Source organism: Monodelphis domestica, chromosome X (genome assembly GCF_027887165.1).
Source record: "Monodelphis domestica isolate mMonDom1 chromosome X, mMonDom1.pri, whole genome shotgun sequence".
In the NCBI taxonomy this organism is placed as follows: Eukaryota; Metazoa; Chordata; class Mammalia; order Didelphimorphia; family Didelphidae; genus Monodelphis; species Monodelphis domestica.
Window position 1 is genome coordinate 71,721,309 of NC_077235.1, and position 19,695 is coordinate 71,741,003.

General features: G+C 50.5%; 1 protein-coding gene across 3 annotated transcripts; it reads right to left on the reverse strand.

Annotated features, from left to right (window-relative positions):
• Positions 1-972: 972 nt before the first annotated feature.
• On the reverse strand, positions 973-12,601 carry LOC100017278 (fizzy-related protein homolog). Of its 3 annotated transcripts, none has more exons than XM_056809809.1 (4): positions 12,417-12,601; positions 6,273-6,406; positions 5,288-5,392; positions 973-5,194 (listed from the first exon to the last, which is right to left on the reverse strand). In XM_056809809.1, the coding sequence occupies exon 4, from the start codon at positions 4,953-4,955 to the stop codon at positions 3,546-3,548; it is 1,410 nt and encodes a 469-aa protein (XP_056665787.1). In that variant the 5' UTR covers positions 4,956-5,194; positions 5,288-5,392; positions 6,273-6,406; positions 12,417-12,601; the 3' UTR covers positions 973-3,545. The 3 variants fall into 3 exon arrangements, with proteins under 3 accessions (XP_056665787.1, XP_056665788.1, XP_056665789.1); XM_056809810.1 differs by lacking the exon at positions 12,417-12,601 and adding an exon at positions 6,548-6,826; XM_056809811.1 differs by lacking the exon at positions 6,273-6,406.
• Between the last annotated feature and the right edge of the window lie 7,094 nt (positions 12,602-19,695).

The following is a 19,695-nucleotide window of genomic DNA, read 5'->3' on the forward strand; positions in this document are numbered from 1 at the left end:
TGCTATTTCTCATAATTGAAGTAAATGAGAAAAATAAACCAACACAGAAGGAGTCAGAAGAATGGGCATCAGATAAACATCACTTTTGATCTGAAAACAGACAAGAGAGTGGAACAGACACACAGGGATCTGTCATAACACTATATCAAAAGCAATAGGGAAACAAGGTGGGGATAGGAAGTGAGGCCTGATATGAAGTATAATTCTGGGGAAAGAAGAGTCACAAAGAAAATACATTTTTTGATCCAGAAAGGTATGATTAAAGGGAAAAAGAGAAAAGAACAAACTAGAATCTAAGGAGATACCTTAGATTTCCTCTTAGATAACTGGGGAATGGCTGAACAAATTGTGGTACAATAGAATATTATTGTGCTGTAAGTAATGACCAAAGAGATTATTACATAGGAAGTGGCACAGATTGAAGAGAACAGGACCAGGGGAACAATTAATTCAGGGACAACGATGCCTTAGGAACTCTGATCAATGCAGTGACCCATGACGTTTTTCAATGACCTATGATGTATCCCAAAAGGACACAAGGGGCAAAACCACACATTTTTGGAGGAGGCAACTATGTGAATTCATGTGCTGTTTTTTCTTTCACTAGATGTGGAGAGCAGGGTGGTCCTGGGGGGTGGGGGGAGGAATGAGTGGAGGTGGGCAGTAATGACACCAAAAAAACAAGAGGGCCACTAAAAACATCTTTAAGTGTGTGCAGAAAAGACCAGAAGGCAGCCCAGAAGTTTTGAACGCGCAGTGTAGAATGATATATTTGTAAATATATACTCTATACAAATATTTTATACATACACGATATACTATACTTTACCAAAGGAAGCAGTTGAAACGGAGATTCATGATTTCACAGAAAATCCTTTTGTGTTCTGCTGTGTGCTTGGAAATGTTATTTTTTGAGTATTTAAGTTCAGATGTTTTAAAATGAAAAAGTAAAGATAATCACACAAACTCAACTTTCAGAATGTAAGCCGCTTTAATAATAGTTCCATCACTTTACATGAACAACTTTCTCTTCCATCCACTTCTACTCTCCACCTTACAATAGAACAGGTGAAATAAGCTTCCCCTCTGGGGGAAGAAATGCACTAGTCTTTCCCAAACCACTTTCAAACAGTGTAACAGAGTAACATCAAAAGTACACAAGGAAAATGGAAGCTTCCACTGCTTTTGCTTTCTTTTGCGAGTTGAATTTCATTGACTTTGGACATTCAATTGCTTTGTACAATCAGTGAAACAAGACCTAGGCACACAGGCATCTCCTAGCTCCCATCCTCAAAGATCTGGGCATGCACACAAGCTTTGCACACACACCACAAAAGCAAAAAACCCCGACACAATACCAGAGTCCCGTTTTACGGATTTTTCTCTGAATTTGTCCATTTCCTTTAGCTAAACAGAGTCAGGGCCCAGGGAAAGGCAAGAATTGGTTTTAAGGTAGAAAAAACTCCTCAACACAAAAGTATGTATGCATTTGCACACATCCTTTCTCCCTCCCCCTACAGAGCCAGGGTATTCAGATGAACTTCCCCTAGCAAGCTTCACCAACCCCTCCCAAGGCTGGGGAAGGACTAGACAAGTGAGAGTAAGGATGAGTGAGAAACAGAATTTCCTCCCACACCTAACTGGAGGAAAAGGAGGCCACCATCCCACAGGAATCAATTTCTCAGCAGCCAGTTCACCACATTTGGTTTTTTAAATAATCATTTTTTTTTCATTTTAATTTTTTTGGTAAGGATATCAATTTTTTTTTCCATTTAAAATTTTTTTCTGGTAAAAATAGACTTTTAATTTTAATCTCTTCCGTAAAAAATTTTCTTTTTTATTTTAAAAGTTTCTGGTAAATATCTTTTTAGTAAAATATTTTGTCTATTTTTTAATTTTATTTTTTCTGGTAAAGATATATTTTTCATTTTAATATTTTTGGTAAAATATTTTTTAATTTTAATTTTTTGGTAAAGTTTCTTATTTTTATTTTTTCTGATCAAGAAGTATTTTAAACTTTATTTTGTTTATTTTTTAATTTTTTTTTCTGGTAAAGAGATTTTAAAGTCACAAAATAAAATAACCTGTTCCTTGGCCATTTGCCAGCATTCTCCTGGAGATGGGGCTAGTTATTTCGTCACTCAAATCCTCCTCACACTTTTCTGAGGTGAATGTTTGAAATTATGGGTTGATTTTCAACACAGGAAACAAAAAATCAGCCAAAGCATGCCCATGGGAGCCCCCCCACGACGTCCCGTCTCCAAGGGTCCCCAATGCTGTGTCCTTTATTAAACCACTTGCCCAGTATAACAGAAGAGGTTTAAGATTTCATCCTATAAAATAAAAATGTTTCCCCCAGAGTCTTTGATCTGTTTAAGACCTTCGTTAGGCAGCTAGAATCCTGATGCCCAGTTTGTTACCCTTTCTCTTGCTCTACCGCATGAAAATATGAAATAACTTCTTGGCTTTGGTTTTGGAAAAAAAACCATTTATTACTTCCTCATCTCTGAAAAAAAATGAAACAAAAGCCCCCCCCAAAAGCCCAGTCCTCCCCCCTTCTATCGTCCCCCACCCCCATCCACCTCTCAGCAGTGCCAGGCTTCTCTTGAGCCAGGGTGGAGCCAGGATTCTTCTCTTAGAACCAAAACATCCCTAGAAGGGACAAAGGTGCCTGGAGGGGGGTCCCATTCTCAGTGTTTCCATCCAAACTCACACACTTGACTGGAACTCCAGTGAAATCCTCAGGCTGGAAACAACCCGTCCCCCACCCCGCCATCCTGAGCATCCCCATCTTGTTTAGCCAAGAGCCCTGGCCTCTGCACATCAGCCCCACCGAGGCAGAACCCTGCTCTCTGGCCTTTGGGGTTTATGGTCACCAGTGCCTGGCCCGCATGGGAGGACACCCACAAGGCAGTTTGCTCCCCTGGGACCTGGCCCACTTGGTCTGTCACCTGCTAGGCTGGAAAGGCCAAGTCCCCACTGCAAGCCTTGGGCCACAGTCCTCTAAGCCCCTCTTCTCCCTCCTGGGATAGGGCTGCCCAGGGAGGGGGGGCTTCAGCTTCCAGGAATGAAGGGGGAAGGGGGGCTAGGCTGGGGAGGAGGGAACACACAGCCTGCAGCCCCCGGACCCCTCTCTCCCCTTCCCCCCTTGAGGACAGGAGGACAAACAAAAAAGGTTTTTGGCATCTCCCCAGAGATCAGGGAGCAGAAGGGGAAAGCCCGTTGGGGAGTTTCTCTGGTCCCGGACACAGTGCTTCTGTCTGTGGGTGAAATGGAGATGTCCCCCCCCCAAACCCCCATCCTTGATCCCCCACCCATTTTGACCCACTTCAGTCTGCCCACAGTGAAGGAGATGCTTAACTCCTCAGCACCCCAATCTAATTCCAAAACCTTCCCAATAAACTGAAAAGTTTCTCCAGGTCCAGCTGCTGCCCCATCCCTTTCCTTTCGGCCCTTCTTTGGGATTCCCAGCATCCTAATTCAAGACGGTCCTTTTCCTTCCTTGAGCCGAAGGATGCAGTGGTCCTGGAGTGGAGGCTGGGAGGTTACCGGATTCTAGTGAAGAGACTGAGGACAGATGCAGACTCCTTCTGGGCACAGGCTTTCCGGAAAACATTCCAGAACCTCAGGCTCTTGTCTCCGGCCCCGGTCACTATGGTCTGTCCATCAGGAGACACGGCCAGGTACAGGACTCGGTATAAATGTCCCGTGAGTTTGGCCACTTGGGTCATAGATGGGTATTTCCAGATGACGATCTGGTTTTCTGAGTAACCATGGGTGCTGACTAGCTCATTGTCCTGCTTGGACCAGGCCAGGTTGCACACTTGGGAGCCAGTATCGACATGCTGGAGGGGCTGCCCCGTCAGCGTGTTCCAGAATCGAATGCAGCGGTCGGCTGAACCACCACCGGATGCTAAGAGGCGGTGCTGATGGGGAGACCAGGCGATGGCCTTCACAGCTGCCTTGTGAGCAGTGTACTTCTGGACGGGCTTTAAACTGTAGCAATTCCAGAGCAGCAGCCTGTTGTCGTTGCCACCTGAGGCCAGCAGCCGGTGATCTGTGGACCACTTCAGCCCACACACCTCCTGCTTGTGGCCTTGCAGCCAGCGCTGAGACTGCAGGGGGTAAGCCCGGATATCTCTCTGGTTGATCCTTCGGTCTCTGCTCCCAGAAGAAATCTGGCTCCCATTCCAGGCCAATGAGCTGACCCTGCCCGAGTGGCCCTCCATTGTGGCCACTCTCTTCTCCGCATCTGCATCCCAGATCTGCACAACACCTTTCTGTGTGCCAACAGCTAACAAGGTCCCACGTTCAGTCCAACTCACAGAGGTCACAGCATCATCTTCCTGAGCGAGGTCACACAGTTCCGTGACCTGGCTGGTAGTGGCACTCCACAGGAAAACAGTACTGCCCAGGCCCACGGCAACAATGTTGTGGCGAGACCAATCCAGCAGGTTCAAGTAGAAGTCGTCACTGAGTTCAGGAGCCTCGAGGATTCTGAAGGGGCTTTTGGGAATGATTCTGGCCTCTCTCTGCACAGTGGTTAGTAAGGTCTGACTGCTCTTGCTGATGGGTGACATAGCATAGGCTGACATCTCACTGCCTATCTCGGGTCTCCAGCGGAAGGTGTTAGGAGAGTAGGTGAAAAGATTCCTTTTGGTTGGTCCACAAGGCTGTGGGCTTTGGTTCTCCTCTGACTCCAGGCTTGGGGCCTTCTGTATCCGAGCTCCCAGCAGCTCGTTCTTCAACGCGGTGGAGTAGACGAGACTACTTCTGTTCTTGCCAGAGTTGGAGTCTTCTGTTTTCTGCTTTGGCCCAGAAGATAACTCAGACTCATCTTTGCTGTGGAAGTGCACTTCCCAGTTGGCGGCCACCCGAGAGGGAATGTAGCGGTCTCCGTATTTGCTGGCAGAGGGCACCGGAGCAGTGGGCGGCAGCGCCAGGCTCCAGCTCATCGTGATGTCCAAGGTGGCGATTCTGCTGCTCTGCCGGGATCTCACCGTGGGTCAGTCGACACACGGACTCTTGAGAAAGTCAGTTCAGGCTCAAAACTGGCTGCTGGTACTGGGTGAATCCAGCCAGATGGAGAAATGCTCACTACCAACCCTCTGAGAGTCTCGTGAGCAGTCTTAACTAGCCAGTGCTCTTACTATGGAGTGGTTCTGTGGAAGAGCCTCCTCTTGGCAGCTCAGGCCTAGAAAAAATGGTCAAGGTTAGACTGGAAGGAAAAACATTTGAGATAGCGGTGAAGTGGAGAAGAGGAGACAAGGGGGAAAATAATACTCACAGGAAACAGCTCAAATGTAGATGCCTCAAGAAGTCAGGTGAGAAGGGAGGCCTCGACTTGGGGCCAATGTTAACCTGATGGGAGAATTCTCCAGGTAACACAGTCCTGGGGGAAAAGATCAAGGAGAAGCAATGTCTAGAGACCCGAGAGACTCTGACCTTTCAGGACCTGGTATGAGGAAAAAGCTGGAGCATAACAAGAGCCTCAGATTGGGATCTAGGAACATTGGGGCCAATGAAGCTCAGTCTAGGAGGAGAATATGGTCCCTGGGGACATGTTCAGACTCGGTCTAAGAGGAGATGCCCCTAGGGAGCATGGGACTGGTGCAAATGTCAAGATTGAGCTCTGGGAGGAGGAAATTCTGGAGAGCTCAGATGTAGGGACAAGGGTCTAATATCATCTGGGAGGAAGGCGCTTTGAGATAATGATCCAGAGGAGAATAAGAGATCGGATCCAGATATAGTCACAGGCAAGAACTCAAAAGTGGGACTGGGAAGGAAACAGTCAAGGTAGAAAATGTGGCTGGAGGGCCTCAGACTGGGAGACTCTCTGAGTACACAGTTCTAAATGGCTGAGGGCAAATGATCAAGACCAGTCTGGTAGGAGACACCATTCGGGAATTCAGTCCCAGAAAAAACAATCAAGGCCAGTCTCTGAGAGGAGTCCTTGTGAATAGTTCTGGGAAGGTAATAATCATTTATTATGGGTCTACGATATAACACATACTGGACTAAGTGCTTCACAAATATTAAATTGTCATCGGAACAGGAGGAGCTGCCTCTCGGGGGTTCTGGCCTAGAAAGCCCAATTCTCTGGGAGAAGATTCCCCCTTGAGGCCTCGGATTTGGAGAGAACAGGTGGGTCTATCTCTTGGAAGAGCTGCTTCCAGAGAGCTCAGGCCCGGGAAGGACGTTAGTCTGAGAGGATAAGCCTTTGAGATACTGGCCCAGTGGCAAATGGGAGGCAAAGAAAGTCAGATACTCACAGATGACCACCCAAATGTGGGTCTCTCAAGGAAACAGTCAGAGAAGGTAGGACTGGAGAGCCTCTGGCATGGAGAGTCTTGGTAGAGTTTTAGACGCACAAGAGAAGATGGCCAGAGTCAGTCTGAGAGAAGTCCTGGGGAGAACGAGCAAAGTCAATCTCTGAGAGGAGCCCACATGGGAAAGGAGTGATGTTCATTCTAGGCCTACTATGTACCAGGTACAGTGCGAAGCTCTTCAAAAATACAATTTCATTTTAGGAAGAGACGTCTCTTACCCCTTACTGCCTGGAGAAAATGGTCAACCAAGCTCAGATAATGGGAGGAGAAATCTCTAGGAAACTCTGGCGAGCCTGGAGAGGATGATCTTTGAGATCAGACTCCACCCACACACAGAGCTCATGGAAGGGAATAATAACTTCTTAGGGGCCTACAATGTGCCAGGCACGGGGCTAAGGCCTTCACAAACAGGACATGGAGGAAGGAAATGTTTCTTTGTAGCTCAGTCTGTGGATAATCATCAAGGTCATGGCCAAGATCTGTCTTTGAGAGGAGGAGGAGGAGGAGAAGAGGAGGAGGAGGAAAGGAGGAGGAGGAGAGGAGAAGGACAGAAAGAGGAGGAAGCCATCTTCTTGCCCTACAACTTACCCCAAGTACCTTTCAGCATCAGCCCTAGCTATCAGGCCTAGTTGGCTGCCCATACCTATTGGCATTCCCAAACCTGACAGCCAGACACTGCTCCCCAGCAGGAGTCCCCTGTCTGGGAAAGGCAGCCTGCCTCCAGAATCTGCTCCACCTCGGAAAGGGCCATGGAGGCCCAGCACAGCTGGATGCCAAGTTCCTGCTACCCAGTCATCAAACCTTCCAGTGTCTGTTGCCCTTCAAAACCATCTGCCATCCCCCAAGCTGGAGGGCAACCCCTGGGCTCACTAGGTAATGAGATCAGGCCTGTGAAAGCAAGTGTTGGGGCCAAACCAGCTCCATGAGCACCCCAGTCTCGGGCCGTTCTCTCAAGCCATCTATCTACCTTTATCCAGCCTTTAACAGGTCCATCTTCTATCATCAACATCCAAGCAAAGATGGGAGAGTCTACAAGACCCTGGTGCCCCGTCAGGAGACAGCCTTGAGCTGAACGAGGAGGAAATATGTCTAGGCTGGAAGGATAGGAAACCTTTTTATTTCCATTAATGAAATATAACCCCTCCTGCAAAAAGGGAGAGAAGAACGAGAGCAGCCCCTTCTCCCATCCCATCTCCATACAGCCATTCAGAACCACAAGCTTGAATTCTCCAGGTGTTATTGGCCCGGGCACAACTTTTGACAAAGTAACTCATTCCACGGTCTCCATCTCACCCCCCCCGAAGACAGAGGTGATTCTCAATCGCATCTTTCCCTGGACCTGGTACTGGCACGGGGCTAGCCAAGCCAGGTTCTATTTTTTCCAAAGCCTGTCTTCTCTGAACACTCGTTGGCTCAAAAATCCCATTCCATCTTTTTTTAATCCTCACCTTCTGGCTTAGAATCAAACTGTGTATTGGTTCTAAGGCAGAGGAGAGGTAAGGGCTAGGTAATGAGGGGCAAGTGACTTGGCCAGGGTCACACAGCTAGCAAGTATCTGAAGCTGCTTTGGAACCCAGGCCTTCCTGTCTCTAGACTTGGCTCTCAATCCACTGAGCTACCCCTGTTTCATCTTTAATAAGTGTTTTGCCAACTTTAAAAAAAGGAGGTGTGGAGTGCAGGAGTGGCGGAGCTAAGAGAGCAGAGAAGGTACGGGGATCCCTCTGATTTCTACCAAATTAGTCTCCTAAAATCAATGATGGGAGGCCTCAAAACAAATTCTGGAGCAGCCAGCATATCCCACAAAAGGACAACGTGAAGTAATTTTTCAGTCCAAAACAACTCAGAAGGCCCACACCAGGGATCTAGTACACTGGGTGGGTGGGTGGGGGTGCAATACTCCACGGCAGATCCCACCAAGGCAGCTGAAGCAGCAGCCAAGGCTTCCAGAGCTCTGGGCCACGGACGGTAAGGGAAAGCTGGACAACTGCTCAGAAGGAGACTACAGGAGTCTCTTTGGGGGCTCTGAGTGCAAGACTTTTGTCTCACTGCCTGGATGCAGAACCAGGTCTCAATCCTGCAGCAGTCACAGAGAGAGGAGGAGAACCAGCATGTATATAGATATAGATGCATACATACATACATACATACATACATATAGATATATATATACCAGCACTTGTAGCCACAGGGGAGCAGGGGACCCTGATCACAGTTCCAAGGGGTAAAAGAGCACTTGGGGTCCCTCCCAGACTAGATAGAAGTGAGGCCAGGAGAGACTATTAAATATCCCTCTCCTTACATCATACCACCCCAGGGTGGGGGGGGGACTGAAAACAGAAAGGGCCAGCTCTAAAGGCAGCTGCACAAAGAATCTGAGGCTTGGAAAGCACTCCCTTCACCCCAGTTACAGAGCCCAACCTGGACAGTTTTTTAAAACTAAACGTAAAAAGGCAGGCAAATGAGCAAACAACAAAAAAGAAACCCAACAGAGAAAGTTATTTTGGTGACAGGGTAGGCTCAAACTCAGAAGACGACAGACAGACAGACAAAGTCAGTACTGCTGCACTCAAGCCCAAAAAGAAGTACTGGAGGAGCTCAAAACGAATTTAAAAAATCAAGTAAGAGAGGTAGAAGAAACATTAGGAAAAGAAATGAGGGTGAAATGAGAACATCATGACAGAAGAGTGAACAGCTTGGTAAAGGAGTCACAAAAACATCCTGAAGAAACGAATACTTTAAAAAAACAGAATAGGCTAAAAGAGGGATAAAAACCCAAAGAAGGAAAGGACCCCTTAAAAAGCAGAATTGGGCAAAAGGGAAAAGATATACAAAACATGCACTGAAGAGAAAAACTTCTTGAAAGACAGAATTGGCCCTTTGGAAAAAGATGGACAAACATTCACTGAAAAAAAGAACTCTTTACAAAGTAGAATTGATCAAATGGAATATGTACAAATGCTCACTCAAGAAAATCATACCTTAAAAATTAGAATTGGTCAAATGACCAATTTTCCATGGGAAATCAAGAACAATCAAACAAAGTCAAAAGAATGAAAATTAGAAGAATATGTGAACTATCACATGGGGGAAACAGTTGACCTGGAAAATAAATCCAGGAGACACAATTTAAGAATTATTGGACTGGGGACAGCTGAGTAGCTCAGTGGATGGAGAGCTAGGCAGGGAGTCTTGGGTTCAAATATGACCTCAAAAACTTCCTAGCTGCGTGACCCTGGGAAAGTAATTTAACCCCCATTGCCCAGCCCTTACCACACTTCTGCCTTAGAAGCAACATATAATATTGATTCTAAGGTGAAAGGTAAGGGTTTAAAAAAAAGAATTATTAGACTACCTGAAAACCATGATCAGAAAAAAGAACTTAGACATGAATTTTCAAGAATCATCAAAGAAAACTTCCCTGACATTCTAGAACCAGAGAGTAAAACAGAAATTGTAAGAATCCACCAATCACCTCCTGAAAGAGATCTCAAAAGGATAACCTCCAGAAATATTATAGCCAAATTCCAAAACTCCCAGATCAAGGAGAAAAAACTGACTGCAAGCAGACAACACAAGACTTAGCAACTTGTACATTAAAGTATCTGAGGGCCTGGAAAATGATATTCCAGAGGCCAAAGGAGCTAGGACTTCAACCAATAATCACTTACCCACCAAATGTGAGCATTTGGGGAATGCTTCAGGGGAAATAATGGATATGCAATGAAATAGGGTTTCAAACATTCCTGGTGACCAGAACTGAAAGGAAAATTTCACTCATAACAAGAGAATAATAAACAGGAAAGAGAAACCAAAAGATGTTCAATAAGGTTAAATGTGTATATACCTACATGGCAAGATGATTCTTGTAACACCAAAGAACTTTGTCATTATTAGGGCCATTAGAAGGAGTGTACCGAGACAGGGAGCAAGGGTGTGAGTTGAATATACTGGGACGATGTAAAAAAATTAAATTAAAGGGGCAGCTGGGTCGCTCAGTGGATAGAGAGCCAGGCCTAGAAATGGGAGGTCCTAGGTTCAAATCTGGCCTCAGACACTTCCCAGCTGTGTGGCCCTGGGCAAGTCCCTTAAACCCCATTGCCTAGCCCTTACCACTCTTCTGCCTTGGAGGCAATACACAGTATTGACTCCAAGACGGAAGGTAAGGCTTTAAAAAAAATTAAATTAAAGTGGGAGAAAGAAGAGTGCATTTGGAAGGAGGAAGGGAAAAATAGAATGGGGCAAATTATTTCTCATAAAAGAGGCATGAAAGAGCTTTTACAGTGGGGGGGGGGAGATGAAGGAGGTGGGGAAGAGAACATGTGAACCTTATTCTCATCACAAACAGCTCAATGAGGGAAAAACACACAATCCTTTGGGTATAGAAAACTAACCAACAGGAAAATAGGAGGGGAAGGGAGTAAAAGAAGGGGGTTGGGGCTGATAGAAAAGAGGAAAAATTGGGGGAGGTGGTGGTCAGAACCTAAATGGGGAAATAGGATACCAGAATGGTGCAAAATGTTTTCACAAGTCTCTCTATAAAGGCTTCATTTCTCAAATACATAGAAAAAGGAATTGAATATATAAGAATACAAGTCATTCCCCAATTAATAAGTGATCAAAGGATATGAACAGACAGTTCTTAGGCAAAGTAATCAACGTTCTCTACAGTCAGGCAAAAATGCTCTAAATTACTATTAATAAGAGAAATGCAAATTTAAAACAACTCTGCGGTACCCCCTCCGCATAGATCCAATTGGCTATTCGGGGAGAAAAGGAAAATGACAAAATGCAGAGGAGATATAGGAAAGCGGGGACACAAATGCATTGTTGGGGGAGTTGTGAGCTGGTTCAACCACTGAGGCGAGTCATTTGGACCTATGCCCAAAGAGCTATAAGAGTCACCTAGTCTTTGGCCGGTAATACCATTGCTAGGCTTGTATCCATCCCAAAGGTTTAAAAAGGCGGGGAGGACCTATATGTGCACAAATATTGAAAGTAGCTCTTTTCAAAACCTGGAATGACTTCCACGAACTGAAGCAGAGTGAACTTAGCAGAACCAGAACATTGCACGCAGTGTCGGGAAACCTTTACAATGACCGGCTGGAATAACAGCTCTTCTCAGCAATACAGTGATCCCAAATGATCCCAAAGGCGCACGATAAGAAGAAGGGGTCAGCTACTTCCAGAGCAAAAGGACTGAGGGAGTCCAGACCAAAGCAAACTTTTTTCACTTTAACGTTTGTTCTATTTGAGTTTCCTTGCCCAAAAAGATTAACATGGGAAAATGTTTTACATGAGTGTGCATGTAAAATCTACATGACATTGCTTACCATCTCAAGGGGGTCGATGCTGGGAGGGAGGGTGCAGATAAAGAAGCAGAGACTCAGTAGCCTTTGAAAAATGCTGGGAACTTCTCACATGTAATTGGGGGAAAACACGAGTTTTAAGAGGGAGTAGAAGGAAGAGGATTTTAGGAGGATCAGGAGAGGGAGGGAGGGAGGAGGAGGACGAGGACTAAGAGGAGGAAGAGGAAGAGGAAGAGGAGGGGGGAGGAAGAGGATTAGGAGAAGGAGGGGGAGAGAGGAAGGAGGAAGAAGAGGGGGAGGACTATTAGGAGGAAGGAGAGGAGGAAGAGGAATAGGAGGACTAGGACCAGAAGGGGAGGAAGGAGGACGACGGGGAGGAGAAGGGGGGAGGAGGACTTTAAGGAGGAAAATGAGGAGGGGAGAAGAACCACGAGGAGGGGGGAGGGCGAGGAGGAGTGGGACTACAAGGAGGGGGGAGGGGGAGAACGAGGAGGAGGAGGAGGACGATGGGGGGGAAGGGGGGGAAAGGAGGACTACGAAGGGGAGGGAGAAAGGGGAAGAAGATGAGAAGGAAGCTGGGGGGGCGGGGGAGAAGGAGGAGAGGGGGAAGGGACCAGGGTCCAGGAGTTCGAGAGTCTTCCCTTTCATACTGGGGAGAGTGGTCCCAGTCCACCTTTGGCTATTGACTCTCTCTCCGCCTCCGGGTCTGGAGCGCAGACCCATGGCAATACCTCTAGGCTCTCCCTGGAAGGCAGGGAGAAGCCAGACTCCGTGCACTTACTGGTAACCGTTGCTCTCTTGGACCACCAGGACCACAAGCAGGACCACGGACCACAGGAGGGCAGAAGTGGTGGCTGTCCGCAGTATTGGGCTGGGCGGACAGGCGGGCGGGTAGGGAGGAAGGCACGTGGTCTACTCCCACCTCACCACCGAGACCCAGGGCTACTTCACTGGGATGCTCTTCGTCTTTTTCCACACCCCGTTCCCACTATCGCCCCCTAGAGGTCAAGAGCGTCCTAGCAGCCCGGATGAAAAAGGCCCTCCCCCATGATCGGGGGCTGGGGGAGGGGCATCCCGCAAAGAAATCCAGGGGGCCACCGGGCAGTCCTGCAGTTCTGTTCTTAACCCCAGCCGCCTTCTCCACCTAGGCACCCTTGTTCCAACTACATCTACTCCGGTACAGGAGCCGGGGCGGGTGGGCTCCGGCCCCACAACCACTACTACAACGGCTTAGGCAGTCCTTGCCAGGCGCTTTACAATCTGCACAACCCCCGGAGATGGCTGCTGTTATAATTACCATTTTACAGAGAGGGAAATAGAGGCACAGAGCCAGGAATTCTTTGAGGGCACATTTGAACTCAGAGCTTCCAAACTCTACATGTGGATGGCCAGGCTCAAAGAGCAGATTTTAATGGCTTAATGTCAGTATAGCAGGAGTGCTGCAGGGACTTGTTCCATCTCACCTTTATTTTGTTTGTTTGCTTGTTTTTGAATGTGATTTGGATCAAGGCTTGGATGACAAGCTTATCAGATTTATAGAGTGAGCACAGCTAGGTGGCTCAGAGACAGAAAGTCCTGGGTTCAAGTGTGCCTTCAGACATGTCTTTAGCTGTGTGACCCTGGGCAAGTCACTTAACCTCTATTGCCTAGGCCTTGCCCTTCTGTCTTAGAATTGAAACTAAAATAAAAGATAGGAGTTTAAAAAAGAATGAAGGAGAGAGGGGCAGATAGAGTAGCAGGCTTGGAATCAGGAGGACCTGGATTCAAATCTGGCCTCAGAAACTTCCTAGCTGTGTGACCCTGGGCAAGTCACTTATCCCCCATTGCCTAGCCCTTACCCTTCTGTTTTAGAATTGATACTAAGATAGAAGATGAGGGTTTTTTTAATTCTACAGATAACACCAAGCTGGGTGAGAGAGCTAGCTAACAACTGGACTGTCGAGTCAAGATCCAAAAGCATTAGGCTAAACCTAAGAAGACAAAAGATAGCTCTAACTTCTTGCACTTGGGTGCATTGAGTTAACTTCCCAAGTTGGGAACATGAGAAAAACGGGTGGGAGACAGGTGTTCTGGAAAAGATCTGGGAGGTCTATGGATCACAAGGTGAATGTGAATCATCAGTGTGCCATGCTAATGGAGGATGGGCACCCCTTCCAGAATGGTCCCTCTGTACTCTGATCTCAGCTGGGCCACTTCCTATGGAGAGCTGTGTTCAGTTCTGGGTACCAAGGAAACAGTGGTGCCCTGAAGAGATGATATGGAGTGTGTCCAGAGAAGGGCAACCTATTGAGATGGAGAAGGGGTTCCCAATCAGGCCAGGGAAAGCAATTGCCCTTCTCCATCCTGTTTCCTGCCTCCAGCTTCTAGGGTGGCTCGAACTGTGGTCCTTACCCTCCTCCCTTTGAGCAGGGCAGTAAGGACAAGGTCAAGAGAAGGATTCAAGAACTCCCCTTCCTGCTCTTCCACAGGGTTCTTGCCCTGAGTCTCTGCATCTCCATAGAATGGAGCCCAAGCCCAGAGAGAAACTGGGCAGAACAGGGGCAACCTGTCAATCCACATCCATATTCTACACTGGAAACAGTCCAAGGATGCTTGACCACAGCACTGAATGCCCTGAGCCAGGAGACATCCCTAACATGCAGGAAATGGGCCAGAGTTAGCCACTGACTAAGAAGCCAAGCAAGAGGTACTGGCATTCTCAGCTGAAGGTTCCCAGACCCCAGACCTTAGTCCAATTTCAGCTCCCAGCAACAGGGAGGAGTCCGACCCAGGTGTCCACCCTCACCCATCTCTCTTATGCCACACAAGGGGAATCGACTGAGGTTGGTGGCCAGATTTGGGATCCATCTTGGGATCCATCCCAGTCTGGGAGTTTCCCTAGTTTCCTTCAAGATTCAACTCCAATTCTAGCTTCTCTCTCTCTCTCTCTCTCTCTCTCTCTCTCTCTCTCTCTCTCTCTCTCTCTCTCTCTCTCTCTCTCTCTCTCTCTCTCTCTCTTTAAAATCTTTCTTTCTGTCTAAGAACCCACACACAGGCAGAAGATGAATAAGGGCTAGGCAATGGGGCTAAATGACTTTCCCAGGGTTACCCAGCTAGGACGGTCAGATTTGAACCCAGGACCTTCCATTTCTAGGCCTGGCTCTCTATCCACTGAACCACCTAGCTGCTCCCAGTTCCACATGCCTTGCCCTGCCCTCCCCAGTTGCTAAGGCCTTCTCATTTCAGATGACTTCCCATATACCCTGGACACATTTGCTTTGTGCCTAGTTATGGGTCTGTGGTTTCCCCCATTAGATTGCAAGCTCCATGCTTTTACCTTTCTGCATATGCCCAGCCCTTAGAACAGGGCCTGGCACATGGGCACTGGTTCACAGTTAGTACCTGGTGAATGGTTGATTGAGTAACAGGTCAGTAGGCCTGACCCAACCTCAAATGCCCATCAGAGGACAAATCCATGTCTCAAGTTCTCTTAGCCTGGACAAACATTGCAAAAAGTCATGTTGGTGAACCTATGGCACATGTGATGGAGCATGCTAGAGGGGCTGCTCCCTTCTTCCTCTCCATGCATGACTGAGGGCATTTCTCACATCAACCCCCAACTCTGCCCAGCAGCCTAATGGGACAGCTTCCTTCCTCCCCTGTCTGAGGTAAGGCTGAGGGCTCACATGCGACATGAGGGTTGCAGTTTGGGTACTTGGTCTAAAAGGTTTGCCATCACTGGCCCAGAGGCAGGGAGGTGAAGAAGATGACCTCCCAAGGTCCCTTTGGCTATCACTGAAACAAGACTGAACTAGGAGGAAGCTTCTGGCAGGAAGGGGAACAGGGAGTAGATTTTCCTTCTTCCTCCACTGGTTGCCTGAGTAGGACTAGACTTCCCTACCATGTCCTGAGAAATAATAGGAAACAGGCTTGAGTAACTTGAATCATCCCAGTCAAATGTCACACCTTTAACTCATCTCCCACCTGGGCTTCAGAGAGGCTCCTGGGACTCCAGAGATACCTCAGGAGGCCTGGGGCCATGGAAGCATTTCTGACCGTTAGAACTGGGGGGGAGAGGAAGTGCTACGCTCAGAGAGGCCAGGGCAGGAAGCCAGAGGAAAGGCCCACTGATGGGGGCTACTTGAGGACAGACCTTTTGGGAGGCAGGTGGGGAGTGCTACTGCCTACTGTGAAAACCACAGAGAGAAGCCCTGGACAGAGCTGGCCCAGCAGGAGAGCAGAGCAGCCCAGGGCAACCTCCCAAGCCACAGACTGCCCGGGCAGGTGGGCAGGTAAACGGGCAAGTGGGTTGGCAGGCAAATGGGTAGGTGGGCAGGTGGCCCCTTTAGAGCTCCAGCCCGGCCTGCTGCTGCTGCCATCTTCCATGGCTTCTGAGAGGAGCCCCTCGGGTGGATGCTTTGACATTAAGCACCTGGATGGGTAGGTAGCCTCTGAGAGGGGCCCTCACTGGGGCCGGGTCCCCTGGGCAGGAGGTCTCTAGTGGAGGGCCACAGGGATCCGGCCCTTCGGACATCTTTCTTCCTGACTGGAGGGAGTCATCAACTGAGCAGGGAGGGTGAGCTGCTGCACAGGATGGGAGTCAGGCCCCAAAGCTCTGGCCAAGCCAGGCCAGGCCGAGGGGCTCAGGCGAACAAAAAGAAAATCCCTTCAAATGGAGTTTCTAAAGCCCAAAGCCTGAGCCCCCAGTTTTAAAGTCCACTTCACCAGGACAAGCTGCCAGGAGGCAGGGACAGACTGAGGCTATTCAGAAAGGTTCTGGGGGGCTCAGTGGACCACAAGCTCCCTGTGGGGCAGCCCCCCAAAGCTAATTAACCCTGGCTGTTCAGAGAGGGGCCGAGGGGCCGGCCCTGATGAGGGGGAGGCCTCTGTGTTTCCTGGCTGGTCAGACCTCAGGGGTAGAATGGCTGCCCCTCTGACACGGGATCAGAGTGGCCTCTGCTGAGCACATGTTGTGGAGATGTCTCCCCTGCCTCCTCTCCCCTTCTCTCCCCCTCTCCCTTCCCCTCCCCTCCCTTCACTTCCCTTCCCTTTCCTTCTCCTCCCCTCCTTTCTTCTATCCTCCCCTACCCTTCTCTCCCCTCCCCCTTCCCTTACCCTCTCCCCTTGTCTTCCCTTCCCTTCCCCTCCCTTCCCCTTCCCTCCCCTCTGCTCCCTTCTCCTCTCCTTCCTTACCTTACCTTCCCCTCCCCTCTCTTGCCTTCCCTCCCCTCCCTCCCTCCCTCCCTCCCTTCTCTTCCCTTCCCTTCCCTTCCCCTCCCTTCCCCTCCCCTCCCTTCTTCTATCCTCACCTCCCCTCTCTTACCCTCCCCTCCCTCTCTTACCCTCCCCTCCCTTCTCTTACCTCTTCTCTCTTCCCTTCCCCTCCCCTTCCCTCCCTTCCCCTCCTCTCCCTTTTCTTCCCTTCCCCCTCCCTTCCCTCCCCTCCCTTCTCCTCTCCTCCCTTCTTCTGTCCTCCCCTCCCCTTCCCTTTTCCCCCTCCCCTTCCCTTCCCCTCCCTTCCCCTCCCCTCCCTTCTTCTATCCTCACCTCCCCTCTCTTACCCTCCCCTCCCCTCTCTTACCCTCCCCTCCCTTCTCTTACCCTCTTCTCTCTTCCCTTCCCCTCCCCTTCCCTCCCTTCCCCTCCTCTCCCTTTTCTTCCCTTCCCCCTCCTTCCCCTCCCCTCCCTTCTCCTCTCCTCCCTTCTTCTGTCCTCCCCTCCCTTCCCTTTTCCCCCTCCCCTTCCCTTCCCCTCCTCTCCCCTCCCTTCCTCTCTCCTCCCCTCTCCTCCCCTCCCTTCCCTTCTCCTCCCCTCCCTTCTTCTATCCTCCCCTCCTCTCCCCTCTCTTCCCCTCCCTTCCCTTCTCTTCCCCTCTCCTCTCTTACCTTCCCCTCCTCTTCCCTCCCTTCCCCTCCCCTTCCCCTCCCCTCCCTCCCTCCTTCCCCTCCCCTCCCTCCCCTCCCCTCCCATCTCCTCCCTTCCCCTCCCTTCCCTTCTTCTATCCTCACTCCCCTCCCTTCTGTTCCCCTCCATCCTTCTCTTCCCCTCTCCTCTCTTCCCTTCCCCTCCCCTCCCTTCTCTGCCCTTCCCATACCATCCCTTCCCTCCCTTCCCTTCTCCTCCCCTCCCTCCCCTCCCCCTCTACTCTTCCCTTCCCTTACCCTCCCTTTCCCTCTCCTCCCCTCCCCTTCCTTGCTTTCCCCTCCTGTCTCTTACCCTCCTTTCATCTCCCCTCCCCTCCCTTTCCCTCCCCTACTTTACTCTCCCCTCCCCCTACCTTCCCCTCCCTCCCTCTTGCCCTTCCCTCCCCTCCCTCCCTTCCCCCCCTTTCCTACCCTCCCCTGTCCGGCCCTCCCCTCCCTTACTCTCCCCACCCCTCCCTTCCCTTGCTTTCCCATATCAGGCAGTGAGGGATGTGGATGCCAGAAGGCAGCAGCCTGTCCCTGGAGCCCAGCAGGGGCCTGATTGGAGCCAGAGCTGCAAGGCCCAGCCCCCTTGGGTGCCTTTGGGCAGGAAGCAGACTCCCAGGCCTTACAGGCCTCCAGAGAAGGGCAAGTGAGAAAGCTGCTGCCATCGAGGTCCCTGAGGCACGGGGAGGGGGGGAGCAGCAGCTAGGCCTCTGGGGGTTGCTAGGGTGGCCCTGGCAGACCCTTGAACTCATTCCTCCAAAGGCCAGGCAGGCCATGGGATGAGGGGGCCAAAAGAGGCTGGAAGGGGCCTTTTGGTCCCTCCATCCTGGGAGGAGGAGCATCCTCAGGTGGCGGCCCCAGAGAACCCAGCAACCAGAGCTCTGATTGCATCTGGAAGCTGGCCAGGGCCAGGCCCAGCTCTCTGGAGCCCCACTAGGGCCTGGACAGGCTGGAGCTGAGAAAAAGCCAGATGTGGTGCAGCTGGAGGACCAAGCTGGATCCTCTCCCTGAAGGCCGCCTGGCCCGCCCACTGGAGCAGCAGCCTGGAGGCTGGCCTCCCTGCCCCCTCCTAGCCAGGGGCCCAGGCTCTCCCCTCCTTTCCTCTCTCTGGAGGCCTCCCTCAGCCAATGGCCACCCCCTGGGCCAGTCCCTGGCCTAGAGGCCTGGGCTGGTGGCAGGAGAGACATTGCTCAGTGACTGCTTGGATGGAGTCAGGCTACAAGCCCCCTGCCCAGAGGCACTCTGCTCTCCGCAGGCACGTGGGGGGCCCCAAAGCCCCAGAGCCCACTGGGAGCTGCAGCCCAGAGGGCAGACCAAAGGCAGTCCCAGGGCCCAGGAGGAGAAATGCCTGCAAGGGTCTCCAGGTAGAGCCAGGCCTGGGCAGCCCAGAGGCTCCATGCAGGGGGGTCATGTGCTGGAAGGACTATTCCAGAGCCAGGACAACCCCTGTCAGCTCTCTCTGCTCTGCTTGGGGGAAAGGAGGGAGGGAAGGAGGGAGGGAGTCTCCACTGCCATGGGGTAGGTAGGGCGAGCTGGTCCTGCCACACTGCCACTGGCTTCTGAGAGAGGAGCACAGCAGCTGTTGGAAAGCTCAGCTCAGGTGCCACCTCCTCCCTGTAGCTTGCCCTGATTTCCTCCCTGCCAGTGGAGCAGTCTAGCCCTACCTCTCCAAGATGTCCCAGAAGCCTTGGAGTGGATCTCTCCCAGAACCCTCTGGGATCTTCTTCACTATCTTACATGTGTCCCTCCTAACAGACTGTAACTCCCCTAATGGCAGGCTTTCCATGGTGGGTTTCTCTCCAGGCCCAGGGCAAAAGCTCAGAGCCTTTGGGTGGAATCCTCCCCCTGCCTGCAAGAGCCAAGGCAGCTCCCCTGGGAGCCAAAGTCTGGCCCCTTGTGCTCTCAGGCCCAAGCTAGGCCATCCTGCTGCTGGCTCGTCAGACTGTCTGTGCCATCTGGGGAGTCTGGGGGCAGGAGGGAGAGGGCAGAGTCTCCTTAGGGCCTAGTCCAGAGAGGGACTGCCAGCTGGGCCCATGGAGAGAGGGGCAGAGCTTCCTGCCAGCACCCTGGGACTCTCAGCCAGAAGGAGCCTTAAGGCAGGTGGACAGCTGGGCCCCTCCATCTCCTTTCCCTCCTCCTCCCCCACTTTTTCGGGATATAACTTGGCATTCC

Excerpts from the sequence above, each read along its gene's own strand:
- LOC100017278 (XM_056809811.1), bottom strand. The coding sequence starts at position 4,955 with ATGAGCTGGAGCCTGGCGCTGCCGCCCACTGCTCCGGTGCCCTCTGCC.